This window comes from Monodon monoceros, unplaced genomic scaffold (genome assembly GCF_005190385.1).
Source record: "Monodon monoceros isolate NGI ecotype Baffin Bay Population unplaced genomic scaffold, NGI_Narwhal_1 Super_Scaffold_2, whole genome shotgun sequence".
NCBI lineage: Eukaryota > Metazoa > Chordata > Mammalia > Artiodactyla > Monodontidae > Monodon > Monodon monoceros.
Genome location: NW_021703776.1, coordinates 96139570 through 96161651, shown reverse-complemented (window position 1 = coordinate 96161651; position 22082 = coordinate 96139570). Strand labels below are relative to the sequence as shown.

Genomic DNA, 22082 nt, shown 5'->3' with positions numbered 1-22082 from the left:
CGGAAGTATCTCTGTGCCCAGAGGACGAAATAGTCCAGACTATGAGAATCTGTAGTGGCTCATTAAGTTCAAGATCAGGGAATCTGATCTTGGCTACATGGTGAGGGTGTTCAGAGATGACAAGGTCCTAGGGATCATCTCGTCCAAGTTTCTCATTACAGAAGTGACATAACTAGGGAAATTAAACAAAGGGAGGAAGTAACCCAAGATCTCTCCAAGGGTAGAAGGGAAATATAGTTCCTCCAACTCCATAGCAGCATATCCAAAAAGACATATTTAATCAGTATGTCTTCTCAAAATGAATAATTATTTAGCTATATTTCTTTGCTCATTCAGATGTCAAGACTTCCCGCCCCATATGTCCTAAACTTTATAAGGCAAGTACCAAACAGCATGGTTTTCAATAATGTGTGTAAAGTGAAATTACAAAGCGCATTATCTCAACTGATTATTCACATATCATTTTAGACAACCAGCTATTAATACTGTGATATAAAGAGAGTGTTCGAAAATTAACATCCCAGAGCCATTTCAAAGATGGAAGCAGGGGTTAATATAACAGCATTGATCCTCATCCAGCTTATGATTTTGTCAGTGGCAAATATTTGCTATGAACATGGCAAGACAGCAACTTCCTTAAAATAATTAACCAAAATTTCTTCACTTCAAATGCCCCAAATCTAAAAACTCCCTTTCTCCAATTAAACTTATCTGCTAAACCAAAAATCATCATCCATCATATTATTATCAAAGAGGCTTTAAAAGCAATATTGTTAGAAACACAGTAGTGAACTCATTGGACACAACCGTACTTCTAAGCATATTAAACAAACCCTGTTTAAAACCATTGATGTGCAGAATGTTTGGCTAGATTTTATAAGAGCTTCTTTCAAAGTGAAAGTGTGTTCTACTGGCTCTAAAGATGTTCCACGATAAAGAGGCTCTCTTTGGTTCCCCTAGAGAGGACCACCAAACAATATTTGCCTGGCTGATTTAACTGTGGAAACGTTGTGTATATATATGTTGTGTGTGTTCATAGCTTGTATTCACATCACACACCTTGAGAAACAGTGCTCTATGGGAAATGCTACAAAACCCAGCATAGATTTCCATGGGGAACACAAAAGAAGGTATTAAAATTCCAACATTTTAAAATTTGATGCCAAGCAGAAACATAGTAATATTACTTGCAAAGTAAAAAGGCACGCCTAAACAAACTTGTGAGTTATTCCCCAGTAAATATGCTTCCAGCATTTTTTTGAAATGATCAATGATACAAGTATCAATGATACAAATGTATCCTGTATTGCACATTTAATTTTGTAAAGCTCCTGGTGAAGCCAGAATTTTGATTTACATTTGAGAATTAAAATTAAAAAATAAATAAATTAAAACTTAGAATGTTAGTTAGATGGCAACTCTCATTCAATTGTAAAGGTGAATACAAAGACCTACTGATAGCTTTGGAAGAAATCATTTAAAATACATTTTTAAAAATAGTCAAAATTGAAATAGATGAAGGGAAAAATGGTAGTTTTTATTCTCCCTAAAGTCCAGAACAATTCTTTTTGGCTTTTCTGAGTATCATAAAATTAATAAATATATATTAGATTGGATTCTATAAGATCTAATTCAAATGACATAATTATAATAAGAAGAACAAAATAACATTTGAAAATCAGTGACAAAAATTCATTTGAATTGAAAGGAGTTTGAAGTGAAAGAGTAGGGGCATATTTAACTAAATAGCAGTCCAAAATTTATGTAAAATATCATGAAAAATGTTTAAATGTTATTTTATTGATCTTTCGATTATTATGATATTTTTATGTTACATGATGATAGAGGAAAAACACATTGGAAAACACACAAATTCTAGCAATCACTTTTTAGGGAGGCATTGCTTTTGTGATGAGAAGAATATTTCATTCAATCCATGTTTTAAAATATTAATATCTGTGGTGTTTTAGGAGTTGAGAGTAATTGATGAGAAAGAGACTAATATTTAAATGCAATACAGTTTGTGTCGATTATTTCATTTAACCTTCACAATAGCTCTGCAAAATTGTATAATCGATTCCATTTCAGAATATAAACAGGGGTACCATACCTGCAGGATTACCCTGGTGTAATTATTAATAGCACTGTCACTCTCAAAAGTGCCTGGTTTGGATGATAAGTCATATAACCATAACCATAGAAATCAGGAAGCTGAGATGCAGAAAGTCAAAATAATTGACTAATACCATCCTCATCCTTGGTTGATTCCATATTGGAACCTAATTATGCATGGATACAGTCATTCTCTTTCCACTGCTTAGCACTGCATGACAGGTGGCAAAATCATCAGGGCTTTGCAGGAGAGTCATTCGAAGATGAAGAAGTATAACCAGTCCAAATAGGAATGTCAAATATTCTGAAATGCTATACTAGAAAAACAGTTCTCTGGATTTTTCTGCTCCTAAGGATTTGCTCTTAAAAGGCAAATGTAACACTTTGACCAATGAATTCATATTAAAGTGACAATGGATTACCAGTGAGTGGATTAAGAGAAATACGGAATAAGTGGTAGAGGCTAGAGAAGGAAAATAGTGGAATGGAAGTTGCCAAAAGGGACAGAAGCTCACTGATTGGGAACTTTAATCTATTTCATAATTTAAGCCTTGATGTTATAGTCTAAGGGAGGAGCTTCCTAATACAGGTTAAAGACACTACCTGATCTGGCAGAAACTGATGGCCAGGCCTGGGCAATGGAAAACAGAGGAATGGATCAGGGGCTGGAGAGAGCCGAAGAGCACCAGTCGGAAGCATTAATGGCACAAAGAAAGACAAAGTTCTCAAGGAAGCATTGTAATTGCCTTCCCAGTTCATAGTGTATCAGCTACACTACGTTCTGGGTTTAATTAGCTGTGACAGATCCTTTCACTATTTAAGGCAGAAAGAGGAGAAAGAATAGAAAGAAGAAAAGGAGGGGCATTACAAACGTAACTAAGGGACAAGAGAACTGACGCTGCAATAGAGGAGAGAAAATTTTGCTTTCCAGTAGTGGCAGGAACAGATCTCTGAAGAGCAGAGTGAGGTATGATGACTTGCTGAGCCATCTAGGAGCTGCAAGAGGTGGTCCAACACGTGTAAGTGTATAAGTGTGAACTGGAGAAGAGGCTGGCATTACGCTAATTACTAAAGCTCCCTCTTGGCCAACAGGAAGAAGAAAAATGACTAAAGCAATGACTGGACCAAGCCCAGGCATCAAGGCATGGTAGCAATGATTAACTTCAGTGGTATATTTTAAGGGAAGGAAAGGACTTCAGTTCTTTTTAAGATACAAGTGTGGGGCCTTCCCTGGGCGCAGTGGTCGTGAGTCCGCCTGCAGATGCAGGGGCCCTGGATTCGTGCCCTGGTCCGGGAGGATCCCACATGCCTCGGAGCAGCTGGGCCCGTGAGCCATGGCCGCTGAGCCTGCGCGTCCGGAGCCTGTGCTCCGCAGCGGGAGAGGCCACAACAGTGAGAGGCCCGCATACCGCAAAAAAAAAAAAAAAAAGATACAAGTGTGGACATTAAGTGACCTGCTCCAGCGGCCTTTCCAGATGTCTCTTATATACGTATTCCTCCCAGAAGAGTGATCATCACTTCTATGACCTACAAACGTAATCTGTTCTCCCTGCTGCAGGAAACAAAGGATACAAAAGTACAAAACAACACCACTACAAGTCTCTGCTCTGGGTTTAAGAGAGAAGACAACAGGTTCCTAAAACAGGAGGAATTATCCAAGAAGCAAACCCGAAAACAAAAAGTCTGAGGAGCAGCAAGCAGTGAAGTATCTACTAAGTAAAAGTAAGTGGCAAGAGGGTGAAAGAAACTTAAAGTTTCCATCTCGTTGTAGGTTCTATCTCTGGGTTAATTCAAATGTGGCACTGATAATGCTTCATGTTTTTTAATCAGGAATTCTTTGGTAAATAGGAAGACAGATTTACTAAAATTAGCTCAGGCCAGAGGAGGTGATGACTAGAATTAGAAGGGTAAGTTTCACAGGCTCAAGCAGAAGTACAGCCAGAGATGATGGCACACAGGCAGCAGAATAGGGATGAGACCAGAGACTTTGTCCATCCTTTACGTGGACGTATGTGGCCTCAAGCCTTCCCTTCTTCTCCAGCAGCTGCTTCACCCCTCTCTGTCTTATTTACATGCGGCCTATCGTGCTCTACCCAGTAGTCCTCTTGGTTCCTAAGTTTATGTCGCATAAATGAAACAGAGATTCTGATGGCATCAGTTGAGATCGTGGGTTCTCTCTCATCACCTGTGGCTAGTGGGGGGAGGAGAGGAGCATGTGGTAGAATGACTGTCCCTTTGGGGCAGTAGAGAGAGGATGACTTCTACAAAAGGCACGTGGAGTAGAAAGTTGAGAGTTTGGCAGGAGAAATGATTGGCATTTCTAACTTATTCTATCTATCAAGGTTGTTGTGGTGTTGTGGCGATTAAGGAACACTTAGAACATGTGTGAAAGCATTTTATAATCTGTAAAATACTATGAAAATGTCAGGTGGCGGATACCTTCCACAAAACTCTCAAAGGGATCATATCTGTGCTACCCTTTGGAAAGAGTAATCCATCTAATTGCTATTGACTCAGAATGACACAAGACTGGGAAAGCTCCAATGCACTAAGAATGGGAAGATAAATTCAGAACACAGATCACAGGAGGTAGGTACTGTTTTAAAACAAACAAACAAAAATGAAAACAAAAACAAAAACCCTTAAAGCAGTAGGCTCCAAAAGACTTGATAGAATTACAAGTGGATTTTTTCATTTAAACATCACATTTCCTTCCAGTTTTGTCATGTTCTGGTCCCTGACATCAAGGTTGTAGCAGATGGATTTGTACTGCAGGGACCCAAAAGCTAAACTCCATTCTATAAATGTGTGTCAATCTGTTGTCTGAATGTATATTTGCATTTATATTTTGCTTTTCTACGTATTCATAAATCTATCACTCCAAAATGTATTCGAAGAATATCATTTAAATAAATGATAAAAACTTGAAGCAATGTTTATCAACAGAATACTCAACTGAATTTGTTCTTTCCTGTATTTGTATAATTAGCAAGTTACGTTCTTTTATCCTTCTCTGGCAGGATAATATCTTCCTGCTTTCAGATGGTTATGTGGTACATGTATCAGATGATTCTTGCCAATAGTCAAGTAAAAAAATATATCACTAGCATTTCTTTCTTCCCTGACATATACCTTATTTTCTTCTCCCTTTAGAATTCTCTTCTTTATTTTTATGATATATAATTTAAGGTATATATTTATTTTTAAGATATGTAATTTTGTGCTGCACTAAAAACAAAACAAAACAATTCTCACCCAATGCTGGTCATTAGCCATTTATACCTTAGCATGAATCTCGGTCAACATGGCTCCTCTTCCAAGGGCATTTGCATATAAACTTTATAACGGAATGAAAAAGCTTCGGGGCTTCTCTGGTGGCGCAGTGGTTGAGAGTCCGCCTGCCGATGCAGGGGACACGGGTTCGTGCCCCGGTCCGGGAAGATCCCACATGCCGTGGAGCGGCTGGGCCTGTGAGCCATGGCTGCTGAGCCTCCGCGTCTGGAGCCTGTGCTCCGCAACGGGAGAGGCCACAACAGTGACAGGCCCGCGTCCCGCCAAAAAAAAAAAAAAAAAGCTTCGTTTTTTTTTTTTAATTGAAATAACCATATGTGGAGTTCTTTTTGGTTTTTCCTTGTAGAGGAAATAACCCTCCTCTCTGATGCTGGCTACCTTGACCCATACTGAGGTTACTAACCTCAACCAGGGTTAAGCTAGCCCTGTGCATGGGTGTCTTGTGTGTACATGCAGAGGCAGGGCAGTGTGAGGAGTGGAGACGTGGCCATTTGTGTGACAGTCCCAAACACGTAGATAGTGTGGGGTGGGCTGGGTGAGGAAGTTATAGGCAACTATGCACATACACCACTGAGAAGCAAAAGGGGTCTTTGGGAGAGAAAAAATAAGTAACTAAACCTTCCCGCATAACAAATATTGATAAAATGGACCATAGGCAAGCATAAATCTATAACTATAGCACAGACAATGCTTTTTCCCAATGAACTACAACATCAGGTTTTTACCCTAACACATGATAATGCATTGTATCAATAGTCAAAGATACAACTGTATCAAAAGTCAAATAAGCTTCCAAACAACTAAGAAACCATAAATTGTATTTTATAATCATTTGCCTTCAAAACAACTCTCTTACTGGAAATGCATTGTATTTGTACCTTTACCTATGTACATATATGTATAGGTATAGATGTATACATTCTATAAACTATAAAGAAACTTATTATAAAGAAAGTGAAAACATTCCCCAAACCCCATCCTCAGGTTTAAAGAAAGTTAATATTTTAGAAGTTTAATTTCAGATACCTCACTCTACATATTCGAGTAGATAAATAGATAAATAGCTCCAAATAATTCAAAGTGACAACTTGTACTATTTTAAAATGAAAAAATATTTTAACATAACTTCACTAGAATGAGGACAACAAAAAAACTGTTGATGTTTCTTCATAAAATATATTAATTCCTAAAAAATAAATAAATAAATAAATCTGCACTTAAAGTTACGCATCTAGTGGCCTCCTGTTCTGAAAAGTTGGGGGCAGGGGGAAAAGCACATATCTAATCCCATAGTTTGGTATTTTTACCTTCTTGCATCTGTAACATTTATACTCTGTTCTACAACTGTAATTCCTAAATTATCTAGTCACAGCCTTACATTTAAATGAATTCACTGCTCAGTATACATCATTGGACCATGGTTTCTTTCTTTCTTTCTTTTTTTCACTCATCTCACTGTTGGTCGGATTGTTTCATTTGTATTCCCGAAGAGGTTGTACGCTTGACATAACTTGCTCACATTCACTGGGTATAAAATTCATCAGTCATATTTTCACACAAAACTTTCTAAAGAAATATTTTGAGACTGCTTCCTTTCATTAAAGTTGTTTTCGATCTCTCAATATCATGACACTTCCTTTAGGGAATATCACATCCCCTTGACATCTGGGGATCTATGTATTATTTCTTTTCCCTTTTATATTTTGTTCCACATTTATTAGTGCTAGGCTGGCCTGCATCATAATTATGATTTTGGGTATGGGAAGTTCTTTGTTTCATGTTTTTCTATCTATATTCTTATTTTTTGGTTTGGATTTAGTGACTTTTATGGAAAAGGAATATTTTCAAATTTTCATTACTTTGACATGTTTAAGGAAAATTTTTGAAAACTTGTACTTACTCACCAGGTCTCTCATGCCCATAGCCTGATGAATATCACACGATGAAATAAGCGTAACTACGCAGATACAGAGAACAGACTGGTGGTTCCCAGAGGCGGGGATGGGGTGGGGAGGGGTTAAGTGAAATGAGTGAAGGGGGTCAAAAGGTACAAATTTCCAGTTATAAAATAAGTAAATCATGAGGATGTAATATGCAGTATGGTGACTACAGTTAACAATAATGCACTACATATTTGAAAGTTACTAAGAGACTAGATCTTAAAATCCTCATGCAAGAAAAACAGTTTGTAGCTGTGTATAGTGACAGGTGTTAACTAGACTTATTGTGGTGATCATTTTGCAATACATGTATGTATACACATATGAAATCGTTATGTTGTACACCTGAAACTAATATATTGTTATGTCAATTATACCTCAATTTAAAAAAACTCACTGAAAAAAATAAAGCAGCTCATGAATACTATTTTTAAATCAAAGCTGTATATATATTTAAAATTTATTTCCTCTACCTCTGTCAGTATATCTCTTTCACCAAAGTTTTTTTTTTTTTACTGATGAAGGTATCGTCACACTTGTGTGAATTTCTGTATATATTATTCTACTTTTTCCTTACATGTTTTCTTCTCCCTTTTGATCTTTCTGAATCTCTCTGATATTTTTTTCTCTCTTTTCTGATATTTTTTTCTTTCTTCCCCTCTTCTTTTTTCTTCCCCTTTTGGGTTTTCCCTTGTTCTCTTTTTTTTCACCTTTGTTTATATTTTTTCCCTCCCTCCTTTTCCTTCCTTCTTTATTTTTTCACATTTTTTTCCTGAATTGGTTGTGATTTAAGCTTAGTATTTCCTGTTTTACTGAAAAAAAATTATGGTCTTTGTTAGCTGATACATAGTTATCCAAGAAAATATTGTTTCTTTCCAAGCTGTCGTTCATTGATATTTATATGAGCATTCCCTTGAAGCAAAAGAGTTTTAAGTTTCTGTTCTTAATCATCTTCTTTTATTCTCTTATCAATTGCTGTCTACTTTGAAATCATCATTTACTAATTAATACCGTGTCTTTAAAGTCCAAAAGTCAAATTTTAGCTGCAAATGTACACAGATTTTTACATGGCTTTAGTGACAAAGCTAAATTCTGTATGCTGGGGTAGAAATTGCAGAGGGTCATATTTTTTCATCCTGCATTTTCAATAGAAACTAAGTGTGTACATTAATAAAAAGGGAAAAAAGCAGTTAATACAAAGTATTCTTTTTTGTGCATGGTACACATATTTGGAACCAATTCTTTTTTAACTTCTTTCTAAATGATTTTCTGATTAACAAGACTTTCCTTAACTCAGAATTTTTATGTCATTTTGAATTCATTATCATATGCAACTCCAAAAATCCTTCCTCTTTAATTTACCGTCTCTTATTTCTAGCCCATTTTTTTTCTATATCACTCCACAATAGTGGCTACAAAAGAGGTTTATAGTAAGTATCTATGTCTCTGTTAACAAAAGCGGGGAGAATGATTTTGGGTGCCAGCTAATAGCTGTTGTACAATAAAATATACTTTAGAAATGCAGTTGTAAATACAACATGTTCTCCTTTAATACATTTGTCGACAAATGAAATAAAAGTCGCCTTACCCCCTCGCTTGTTGATCTTGGCATAGCCAGGAGAATAGCTCCCAGACATAGAGGATGAGCTGCTGAAGGCTACATGGGGGAGTCCAGACACAAGTGGCTCATCACATTTTTCTGAAAAGACAAGAGAGAGAGATTCAATAAAGATCTTTAAATATTCATTGGATAAAATGATTTGTTAAAATCATTTGTTAAAATAATCACTGAATATAGTACAAAATTTAAAATCTATCTAGCAAATGATTGGAATTTCGGTAACTCAACTATGATCATTCTAATAAACCACAGGCACAGTTTAAACCACCTTCTGATTCTCAAGAGTTACAACTACGATAGAGTGCTTTATTCTGAGGGCCCTCAACGCAGGCCTGCTATCTCAGAATCATGAATAACATTGCGGTTGTTTATTTCCTAAGCTTTGGCATCTCCTAAAAATCTTCAGTTATTTATTCATTATAGGGATTCGGGGTTAGAAACATGGAGACTGAAGGAGGGAAGACCAGGAGGAATAATATCCAAACTAAAAGATCAGGAAAGAGGCATTGGTAAGAGAAGACAAGATAATCACCAACACGAAAAGCACTGCTGTCTAGAAAAATTAATCAGCTCCCATCATACTTGACTAATCAACTGCACTGGAACCAGGTGTTCCCTCAATTCCACTCCTCGCTTGGCTTCTACACTGCCATTAACTTTCTTTTCCTCCTCCCTTACTACTGCTGACCCTCCCATTCCACTTTGATGGATTGTTCTCACCTTCCTAATGTCTAAATGTTAAAGGGCCCAGGACTCAACTCTTGGGGTACTTTTCAGTCTCCTCTCACTGTCTGGAAGACTGCACCAAGGTCCATGTCTTCTCAGACTGGAATATCCCAAATCCTACCCCCTCATGCCACCTGGTCATCTGGGCCAAGAAGCCATCCACGATCACTGCTGTGAAAGACTGAATAGCCTTCCTGCTTCCTCCCTTGCTATAGTCCTTCTGTACACAGCAGCCAAAGGGACAGTTTTAAAAATATAGGTGGGTAAGGTGGCTCCTGCGCTCAAAATATCCCCTGGCTCCTGTTCTCAGTCACTTGGAATGAAGTGCAACGTCCTCCAATGGCCCACAGTGGTCCCTGCACTGATCACATCTTCCAGCATCCTTGTGCTTTGCTGTCCAGCCACCCTTTCCTTCTAACTGCAACAACAGACCTGCTCCTGCCCTGGCCTTTGCTGTTACTCTTCCAGTGACCACCAGCCTCGTCCCTCACCTCCCCCAGGCTCTGCTCAATGTTATCTCTCACAATGCAGACGAGCTTTCCTACTCCACCCAGCTCCACAAATACCGCACTGCCCTCGTTCTCTGTACCCACTTCCAGCTTTATTTTCCTTCACAGCATTTAGAGCCACCTGACACGTTGTGTTTTCACTCATTCAGTTGTTGGGTTGCCTTTCTCTCCCACTCGAATGGAAGCTCTACGGAAATAAAGTTTTTGATAGTTTGCTTAATGCTTACTTTCCAGTGATCTGAACAGTACCTGGCACTTGGCACACACTCTCACAACATTTGTAGAAGGAAGGAAGGAAGGAAGGGAGGGAGGGGGGATAAATGAACGAAAAACAGCAACAACAACACCTAAACCCAACAGACTCAGTCTTAAAGCATGATGCTGAATTACAACATGGTGCAACACCTAACTTTTAGAGAGATGGTCTTAAATCCCCAACAAGTGTTTACACGTGTTCAGTATTCTGTTTAATATGATACAGAACTACACTGTATGCTCTAGAATGGCTGCTCTCTCAGATACTCATAAACAGGAAAAAAAACTAGCAGTAGAAGGAATGAACTAGTTTTCTTGAAAAGTCGCTGAAGTGGATTGAAGTCCCCAATGATACTGGGGAAATGAATTATTATTCATTATCTCACCACTCAAGTGTGTACAAAACTGAAGTTAAAATGAACACATCCATCCTTGTAAATCATAGTTAGATTTCTTATTTTTCTTAGTTCTGCTACAAGTGCCTCTGAAAAATATGCATGTGTGTATGAATATAGTCCCTGGAAAGTTAAATGTAAAAGAATGAAATGATGAACATAAAATTTATTTTAAAAGTATCAATTCACAAAGTAAGAATCCACAGTGAAGGATTTCATATTAATTGTCTAAAAATTTACTGTTCAGTTTAGATGCCACTGAGCACACATATAAAACCTTGATTTCCTAACTTCTGACTCAGTCTAACTTTGTACAGTCTTTTGATGTAAATTCTGCATTTAACTTTAAGGAGTAATCATTACTTCAAAAGTTTCCATTATATTAAGAATATGCTAATGTTTTTAGCATATTTTTATTTTATTCATTCATATAAAATAAGAATCTATGACATATAGACACTACTACATACAAAATAAATAACCAATAACCAACAGGGACCTACTTTATAGCACAGAGAACTATACTCAATATTTTGTAATAACCTATAAGGGAAAAGAACTGGAAAAAGAACATATATATATATATATATATTTACTTATGAATCACTTTGCTGAACACCTGAAACTAAGACAACATTGTAAATGAACTATACTTCAATAAAAAATAAAAGAAAATAAAATAATTAAAAATTAAATAAATAAATAAATATGTAAAAAAGAACCTGTGGTGTGTAGGCACAGGAAATGCAGCAGTACATGAAACTGACAACATTCCTGTCCTCATATAATTTATGTTCCAGCAGAAAGTAAAAATAACTAAAACAAAAACAAACAGGTAAAAACATAAAGGTTAATTTATAGTATGAGATGGTGAAAAATACTACAGAGAAACACTGAATATGAAAGAGGGGCCAAGGAGTTTGGGGGGTGGGGTGGAGGTTGAGAGAGTTGCTGTTTTTTGCTGCCTAGTCAAGAAAAGCCCCTTTGATCAGGTGACATCTGAGTAGTAATTTGAAGGAAAAGAGGAAGTGAGCTCTGCTAGAAATCAACAGGATCGTGCCAGGAGAAGCCTTTTCTAGTTTAAACCTGCTCAACAAGGCTAGCTTATACCTGGTAATAAGGAATGACACATTTTCCAAAAGTAAGCATTCAATGCATATATAGTTACATGTTACACATGGAAAGTGATTAAAATGAAGTTGATAAATAATTAATTGATCCATTAGGTAGTTTAAATTTAGAATTTAAATATAGCAGTTATAAAACCTGAAGATAGTTTATCCTTATTACATTTTTAAAAAAAAATTGACTTCCATAACAAATTAATCATCTTCATACCAAATTAAAATTTTTTCACTGATTTTTAAAACCCATATAAATCAAAATAACAAAATTAGAATAAAACTTGGATCAGGAAAGATAAGAGCATATAAAAGGTTATTTGCTTTTTTTAAAAAAGGTGACTATAAACTTATTATCAGAATTTAAGCATTGGCAACCTCACAACCTTCTAAACTGAGACAAAATCTATAACCATGTAATTAAGAAAAATGCTACATAACTGTATGTTCTCCTGGAAGACTTTAACCACAAATATTTCTTGAGATCTTACTCTATGCTCCGTACTGTTCTAACAAGTTTGGGCAATAAAATCTACCTATGTATCACCTATCTATCTAACTATAATCTATCTACCTCCCATCCCCTCATGAGATGCAATAATATATGGACCCACATAAAGTAATTAAACATGAAACAAGAGAATAATATCACCAGTTTGTAATTCAATGCTGAATAGAATATAACCAAGTACTGAAAGTAACAAATAAATTAAAAATGCAGGGCTCTTTTTTTGGTGACTTCCTTGTCACTAGTTGCTCTGTCCTAAGTGTGCGACCTTGAGTATGCCAATTAACCCCCATCTACAGATGACTCACATATAATATGAAGAAATTAGCTAAGTTTCTCACAAGCCCTAAAACCCCCTAGCATTGTCAAGCACAGGAGTCCACAGCTATATCCCACAGGCCAAATCTGGCCCACTGCTTGCTTTTGTAAGTAAAGTTGTGTTGGAGAACAGCCCCACTCACTCATTTATGTATTGTATGCGGCTACATTCACAGGGCAGCACAATGTCACAAAATGAGACCTATGGGATGCAGCAAAAGCAGTTCTAAGAGGGAAGTTTATAGCAATACAATCCTACCTCAAGAAACAAGAAACATGAAACATCTCAAATAAAGGACCTAACCTTACACCTAAAGCAATTAGAGAAAGAAAAACAAAAAAAAACCAAAGTTAGCAGAAGGAAAGAAGTCATAAAAATCAGATCAGGAATAAATGAAAAAGAAATGAAGAAAACAATAGCAAAGACCAATAAAACTAAAAGCTGGTTCTTTGAGAAGATAAACAAAATTGATAAACCATTAGCCAGACTCATCAAGAAAAAAAGACAGAAGACTCAAATCAATAGAATTAGAAATAAAAAAGAAGTAACAACTGACACTGCAGAAATATAAAGCATCAGGAGAGATTACTACAAGCAACCATATGCCAATAAAATGGACAACCTGGAGAAAATAAACAAATTCTGAGAAAAGCACAACCTTCCGAGACTGAACCAGGAAGAAATAGAAAATATGAACAGACCAATCACAAGCACTGAAATTGAAACTGTGATTAAAACTCTTCCAACAAACAAAAGCCCAGGACCAGATGGCTTCACAGGCGAATTCTATCAAACATTTAGAGAAGAGCTAACACCTATCCTTCTCAAACTCTTCCAAAATACAGCAGAAGGAGGAACACTCCCAAACTCATTGTACGAGGTCACCATCACCTTGATACCAAAACCAGATGTCACAAAGAAAGAAAACTACAGGCCAATATCACTGATGAACATAGATGCAAAAATCCTCAACAAAATACTAGCAAACAGAATGCAACAGCACATTAAAAGGATCATACACCATGACCAAGTGGGGTTTATCCCAGGAATGCAAGGATTCTTCAATATATGCAAATCAATCAATGTGGTACGCCATATTAACAAATTGAAGAATAAAAACCATATGATCATCTCAATAGATGCAGAAAAAGCTTTGGACAAAATTCAACAAAAATTTATGATAAAAACTCTCCAGAAAGTAGGCACAAAGGAAACTTACCTCAACGTAATAAAGGCCATATATGACTGACCCACAGCCAACATCGTCCTCAATGGTGAAAAACTGAAACCATTTCCACTAAGATCAGGAACAAGACAAGGTTGCCCACTCTCACCACTATTATTCAACATTGTTTTGGAAGTTTTAGCCACAGCAATCAGAGAAGAAAGAGAAATAAAAGGAATCCAAATCAGAAAAGAAGAAGTAAAGCTGTCATTGTTTGCAGATGACATGATACTATACATAGAGAATCCTAAAGATGCTACCAGAAAACTACTAGAGCTAATCAATGAATTTGGTAAAGTAGCAGGATACAAAATTAATACACAGAAATCTCTTGCATTCTTATACACTAATTATGAAAAATCTGAAAGAGAAATTAAGGAAACACTCCCACTTACCACTGCAACAAAAAGAATAAAATACCTAGGAATAAACCTACCTAAGGAGACAAAAGACCTATATGAAGAAAACTATAAGACACTGATGAAAGAAATTAAAGATGATACCAACAGATGGAGAGATATACCACGTTCTTGGATTGGAAGAATTAATATTGTGAAAATGACTATACTGCCCAAAGCAATCTACAGATTCAATGCAATCCCTATCAAACTACCAGTGGCATTTTTCACAGAACTAGAACAAAAAATTTCACAATTTGTATGGAAACAAAAAATACCCCAAATAGCCAAAGCAATCTTGAGAAAGAAAAACGGAGCTGGAGGAATCAGGATAGCTGACTTCAGACTATACTACAAAACTACAGTCATCAAGACAGTATGTTACTGGCACAAAAACAGAAATATAGCTCAATGGAACAGGATAGAAAGCCCAGAGATAAACCCATGCACATATGGTCACCTTATTTTTGATAAAGGAGGCAAGAATATACAAGGGAGAAAAGACAGCTTCTTCAATAAGCGGTGCTGGGAAAACTGGACAGCTACATGTAAAACAATGAATTTAGAACACTCCCTAACACTATACACAAAAATAAACTCAAAATGGATTAGAGACTTAAATGTAAGGCCGGACACTATAAAACTCTTAGAGGAAAACATAGGCAGAACACTCTATGACATACATCACAGCAAGATCCTTTTTGACCCACCTCCTAGAGGAATGGAAATAAAAACAAAAATAAACAAATGGGACCTAGTGAAACTTAAAAGGTTTTGCACAGCAAGGGAAACCATAAACAAGACGAAAAGACAATCAACCCTCAGAACAGGAGAAAGTGTCTGCAAATGAAGCAACTGACAAAGGACTAATCTCCAAAATTTACAGCTCAAGCAGCTCATGCAGCTCAATATGAAAAAAACAAACAACCCAACCCCAAAATGGGCAGAAGACCTAAACAGACATTTCTCCAAAGAAGATATACAGATTGCCAACAAACACATGAAAGGATGCTCAACATCACTAATCATTAGAGAAATGCAAATCAAAACTACAATGAGGTATCACTGCACACCAGTCAGAATGGCCATCATCAAAAAATCTAGAAACAATAAATGCTGGAGAGGGTGTGGAGAAAAGCAAACCCTCTTGCACTGTTAGTGGGAATGTAAATTGATACAGCCACTATGGATAAAAGTATGGAAGTTCCTTAAAAAACTAAAAATAGAACTACCACATGACCCAGCAATCCCACTATTGGGCATATACCCTGAGAAAACCATAATTCAAAATGAGTCATGTACCACAATGTTCATTGCAGCTCTATTTACAATTGCCAGGACATGGAAGCAACGTAACTGTCCATCATCGGATGAATGGATAAAGAAGATGTGGCACATATATACAATGGAATATTACCAGCCATAAAAAGAAATGAAATTGAGTTATTTGCAGTGAGGTGGATGGACCTAGAGTCTGTCATACAGAGTGAAGTAAGTCAGAAAGAGAAAGACAAATACCATATGCTAACACATATATATGGAATCTAAAGAAACAAAAAAAAAATGGTTATGAAAACCTAGGGGCAGGACGGTAATAAAGACTCAGACCTACTAGAGAATGGACTTGAGGACACGGGGAGGGGGAAGGGTAAGCTGTGACAAAGTGAGAGAATTGCATGGACATACATACACTACCAAATGTAAAAAATAATCGATAGCTAGTGGGAAGCAGCCTCATAGCACAGGGAGATCTGCTCGGTGCTTTGTGACCACCTAGAGGGGTGGGATAGGGAGGGTGGGAGGGAGATGCAAGAGGGAAGAGATATGGGGATATATGTACATGTATAGCTGATTCACTTTGTTATAAAGTAGAAACTAACACACTGTTGTAAAGCAATTATGTTCCAATAAAGATGTTAAAAAAAAAAAACAAAACTATATGGCCTCCAAAGCGAAAGTATTTACTATCTGACCTTTACAGGAAAAGTTTTCCAACCTCTGGTTTAGTATAATAAATATTCTACGTATCCACGAAGAAGAAAGATTAATGATCAATTATGGTAACAGGTAACATACAAATAATGAATCCGACCTGAAGAATTGAGGGCATGTAGATGAAGAGGGTTGAGGACACTGTAGAGAAAGGAAAGCTTAGGCGAAATCATGGAGAGACTACAACGGGGATGAAATTTCCTGGAGAAGGCTGTCGCTGCACTCCACGTGTGCCCATATTGCCAGACTGACTATGATGATGAACTATCTATTTTTATCTCCAACTGTAATAATAGTTATTACACATTCCATCTTCCAAAGAGACAGCTTGCTTGTTGTTCTAGAACATCTGTCTCAACATTCTGCAGACATTAAATATAAGGAAATCAAGTTAGAATTTTTATAGTAGTAGTAGTAGTAGTAGTAGTAGTAGTAGAGAGAGAGAGAATGCTAACATTTGAAATAATTTAGTATTGTATTTTCCCATACTAGGATGTCTTCCAAAACTACAGCCACACAGTTATGGCAAACATTCGATCTCCAGTGCACTTCCATTCCAGGGAATCTTGGATGAAAACTAGAGGAGCAGATGGGCCTTGAGTTTTATTTTCATACAATTTCAGTCAGTCTTCAGACTAGCTGTAAGAATTCTGTACGAATTCATGCTGGAACAGAGGAAATGATTGGCGAAGAGAGATGAAACGGCTGTTGCCCTTCACCTACGAGAGTGTGGCCAAGAGAGATCTCTATTGGCAAGCAGTATGGGCAGGAATGTGCAAGGTCAAATGACTTCAGAACAGATGTAATTGACATCAGAGTATCATTCAATTGTATCTGTGATTGAAAAATAATGTTGGAAAATTTTCACAACACATCTTTAAAAAGTATAGCACTTAAATACATGTTTTATATCACACATTTGGAAATACAAGCCGGATACCCAGAAAACAATTAAGACTAGCAAAGGACTCCAAAACCAAGCAGTGCTATCAGGACGGAAATTCTAGCAATATCTTCGATTCATATTTAGGAAAAAAAACAAACTGGAAAAGGCATATTCTCAGGGGAATACATAACTCAATGGTCTCCTTACATCCTGTGCATTCAATTCCTAACTTTTGAAGCTAGAGCTACATTACTCTTCCTGCCTCAGGTTTTATGACCCTTCCTCTCCATTGTCAGGGAAAATTTCAGAGGCCATACCTCCCCCTAAACTCTTCTGTTTCCAACCTATAGCCTCCTGCCTTGCTCCTTATGGCCAAAACTATCTTCAAATCCAAGCTAAACGTCTGTGCTAATTCCCTAGTAGGATCTCACTTCCTGCAGAGATGGTCTCTCTTCCCCTGACGCTCATTTCAGTCTCTGGAGTCCCATCTCGATGCTCCAGGACTGTATCGTGCTTCCTGCTCCTGGATTTCCTGATGCTCTGTCTGCTCACCCAGGTGCCCAAACATAGCCAACTGCTGTCCTCACCAGCTGAGAAAGCAACTACCTGTGTACCCACCTACTGATGACGATGCTATCCTCTGTACCATCTCCCTGACTTCCTAGAGAAAGCATGCTTTTCGTTACTTTGCTTCAAAGACAGTGGAAAATCCTTTGGACAAATAAAGTGGTATTTCTTGTCTAGCCTAGTGGAGAGTTTCAGGATTTGAATGAAAAGGAGACTGAAGTCATGACTCAGTTGCTTTCTGAGTAATCACGGAGGTTAATATTGCCCCTTAAATTCTTCACAAAGTATAAGAAGCATCCGTTTCCACACTCTGACCAAGAGAAGACTTGTATGGGATCTAGTACTTCTTTATTTTCGAGACTTTATTCCCAAGATTATGATTCCTTGTGTGTGTTTTTTTTAATTTTCCTCTAAATAAAGAGGAGAGAACAAGGAAGGAAGGAAGGAGGGATGACAGCACTAACAATAACTTCACAATGTTTCTTTACAGCTGTGGCAGATCCATTATTTTTACTCCCTATAAACTTGGGCTGCTGCTTACAGAAGTATTTTGCCTTGATGCACTTAGAAACATGGTGCTTTGTCTTCTTTCCTTGACATGCATTACTTGAATAGTCTCTGTATTTTTCACCTCAGGACTTTGCTAACTTTAGCATTCTATTAAAAAACCAAAACAAAGTGAGCTCATTCCACTTGTCATCTGTGGAAATCCCATACCCCAATTACTTCTCTCTATGGAAAGGGTGTAATCCTATCTGGAAGCTAAATGTCTTTAAATTTAATAATAATTTACAGATGTATTTTAAAATATAAGTATTGTATTATTCCTTGAATGTATGGCAAGTACAGGAAGTATAAATAAGACTTTCTCTTCCAGTATTTATTTATTTATTTATTTTGCGGTACGCGGGCCTCTCACTGTTGTGGCCTCTCCCATTGCGGAGCACAGGCTCCGGATGCGCAGGCTCAGCGGCCATGGCCCACGGGCCCAGCCGCTCCGCGGCATGCGGGATCTTCCCGGACCGGGGCACGAACCCGTGTGCCCTGCATCGGCAGGCGGACTCTCAACCACTGCGCCACCAGGGAAGCCCTCTCTTCCAGTATTTTTAAATAATTTTTTTCAAGTTCAGTTATTTTAACTTAACCTGGTCTAATAAATATTTTCTTGGGATAGTTGTGACTTTCAAAGGTAGTATTAGGCTGAGGTTTTCCCAATATTAGCACATGGAAGAAAGAGCATGCTCTTCACAATAAAAAAAATCGAGATTTTATTCCTAAGGGCCAGAATTTGGATGACTAGCTTCTGTCTTATCCAGACTCTCCTCAGCTTTTCCATTACTTCAAATGTCTAGTTTTGGGTCAGTTTTTCTATGATTTTTTACATTATAGCAATAGAAAGTAAATGGTTAAAAAAATCCGTGTTATAGGAGCATTCTAGAGAAATGTTTGCTCCTCCTTAGGGCAAAACCACCAAGGACTCCAACTCATCTCCTAGTTTATATATCTTCACTTCCATCATATTTTCCTCCCACTCTTCTGATTCATACCTTGCTTTGTGTACCTTCTCCAATTTCCCTGGCCTACTCTGTGTCACTAGAAATAAGATCCATTTTTTTCCTGATCCTATAAAATGTCACACAATACAGAGATAGAAAGGACTCTCATAATCCATAGAAGTAACCACTGTTACAAGTCTTCACACACACACACACACACACACACACACACACACACACATTACATTTAATATAACATATATGTTTAAATAGGCGAGAACATTTACCATCTGGTCTTTAGCATACTTGACCTATCACAGAAATTCCCATACAAACATTGCCTTCTGTTTTAAAATAAAAATAAATATTGTTTTTGTGTATTTAATTTTATATAGGGACCTTTATTATTTATATCTGCATCTGCATAGCAGGGTTAAATTCCTGCACAGAAAATGCAAGAGTATTCGCTCATTGGTAAAACAGATTATGTAGTTGAGTTGAGAATTAATTGTCCTTTCATACAATGTATGGAAGAATGGATTTAGTTTCCTTTACCTACTCCACAAAGAACTTAGAGGTCATGAAGAGAAGTACAATTAGTTTGCCATCAAATACTAATTTAGGGAAAAGTTAAAGATAATGAATTTAGAACTGAATCAACTGAGTGGACATATTTTACCTGGTATGCAATGAAAATCATTAAGTGAAAAAAGGAAACTTTATCTCCCCCTTTTTCTTCTCACTGAATCTTTCCTGTTTACTAGTCAATGGAGGTGACTCTATTTACTTTTTTGTTCATTTTCTATTCAATGGGATGCAGCCCAATGTACTACATATGCATTGCAGTAGCCATGCGTTAAACGAGGCATCTGCCCCTCTTCCATCTCAGTAGCATAAAGAGTAGAGACCATTAAACCAAAATCAACAAATAAATAGTAATAGCAATCATTTATTGAGTACTTATGTGGCAGGCAATATAGTAAATATTCCAAGAGAATTCTCTCAGTGAGTTACTTTAGTAAGCCTTTGACATAGGTATCATTACCATTTTACAGATGAGGAAGCTTGAGACCTCACAGCTAAAGAATAATAGAACCAGGACAAAAACCAAGTTGTGCCTGATTACAAGACCTATGATTTTGAGGTCTACAATTTCAAGGTCACAGCATCTCCAGATTCACTTTGGATAAAATTTGTATATGTGGCATTGGATTTACTCCTAGGTGTGCAGATCTCCTAATAATATTGAAGTGGTCAGATTTTTCTTACCACTTCCCGTTTGGATCCCAGGAATTTACTTGAAGTGATACCCTATACCATGATATCGCAGCAATTTCAATATCTTCTGTCCACACCATACCTTTCAACTAAAAGGAAGAGACTCCTGCAATTTTACATAGGTGTTCTCAGAGAAAACCATACAGAATCAGCCACTCAATTGATATGCCTACGCTACATCCAATGAGTACGACATTCAGCAAAGTACATCAAATTTATTCCATTTATTCATGTAATAAATATTTATTGGGTACTTATTTCCTGATTCGAACTTTATCCCTTTAAAATCCATTTTCTTCACAGTCGCCAGATGGATCTTTTAAAAATGGGGATCAGATTATTCCTGGCCATTGCTCCTGACGGCTTCCCCTCGCATTGAGTATGAAATCCCAACTCCACCAAAGCCTGCAATGGTCTGGCCCTGAGTGATCTCTGGTGTTATTTTATTTCACTCTTCTCCTCTGGGTCACTAAGCTCTTAATTTCACTCTCCTTTCTCTTTTTCAGACACAGAAAGCACACTCCCTCTCACAGCCCTTTCCCCCTTCCCTGCCTCCCAGCTAGAATTCCCTTTATCAGGTCTAAAGAGGGCTGACTTCTTTCCAGGCTGCCCCCAACTCAAATACCATCCTCTCTTTCTCTGGCCAGTGTCTAAATTCACCAACTCAATTTTCACCTTCATATGCCCCAAACATTACTTGCTATTCAATGGATTGCACTGTTTTATTTTGTTCACAGCACCAATCACAATCTAAAATTACCTTGACTGTTTATTTTTTAAAAATGTGTTTATTACTTGTTGACTGGGTAGTAAGGACGATGGGAACGGGGCATGTGCCTGTCCTGTTGAGCCTGTATTCCCAGGGCCTAAGAACCTGGCATACAGCACGAATGCCATAAAAGGCTGTTGCATCAATGAATTACTGACAATGAGAGGTAATAAATTCATCTAAATGTGAGGAAGCCACAATCGTTCCTAGTTTTGGCTGTTGAGATGTATTCACTTTATCTATCTAATGGACACTTTTGCATTTTTCCATTTTAAAAAGTGCTTGTGCAGAGAGAGTTGACTTTATCCCATGATGTTACGTGTAGATCTTCCTGGCTGTATCCCACGTGAGAGACAGCATCTCTCTGATCTTTACCACCTTAACATGACCTGTCATTTGAACCCTTGGATTATATTGAGGGTTCTTCTATATCATCAGTACATGCCTTTAGAACTTTTAAAATAACTTGGCTCCAGCAAATGAATTTTGTAAGAGTTGAAGTTACTGACTTTTCTGAGAGAGCTCTTTTACAGCTCTTCGTTTTCAAAAGAACATAAGAATTTGGTATTTCGAATATAACACTTTCATCCTGTATCATTGACAATCTACTGTGATAAGTATTTGTTTATACTTTGATCACCCTGCAATGCGGTGATTTTTCTGGAAGGAAGGGG

The 22082-nt window shown here is 37.2% G+C and overlaps 1 protein-coding gene across 1 annotated transcript in view; it reads right to left on the bottom strand.

Moving 5' to 3' along the window:
- The window catches only part of CNTNAP2 (contactin associated protein like 2), a 2079227-nt gene that overhangs the window by 1459733 nt on the left and 597412 nt on the right, over positions 1-22082 (bottom strand). The window contains exon 3 of the mRNA XM_029233017.1: positions 8932-9042. Within this exon, the coding sequence (XP_029088850.1) occupies positions 8932-9042 (111 nt within the window). The remainder of the gene's footprint in view (positions 1-8931; positions 9043-22082) is intronic.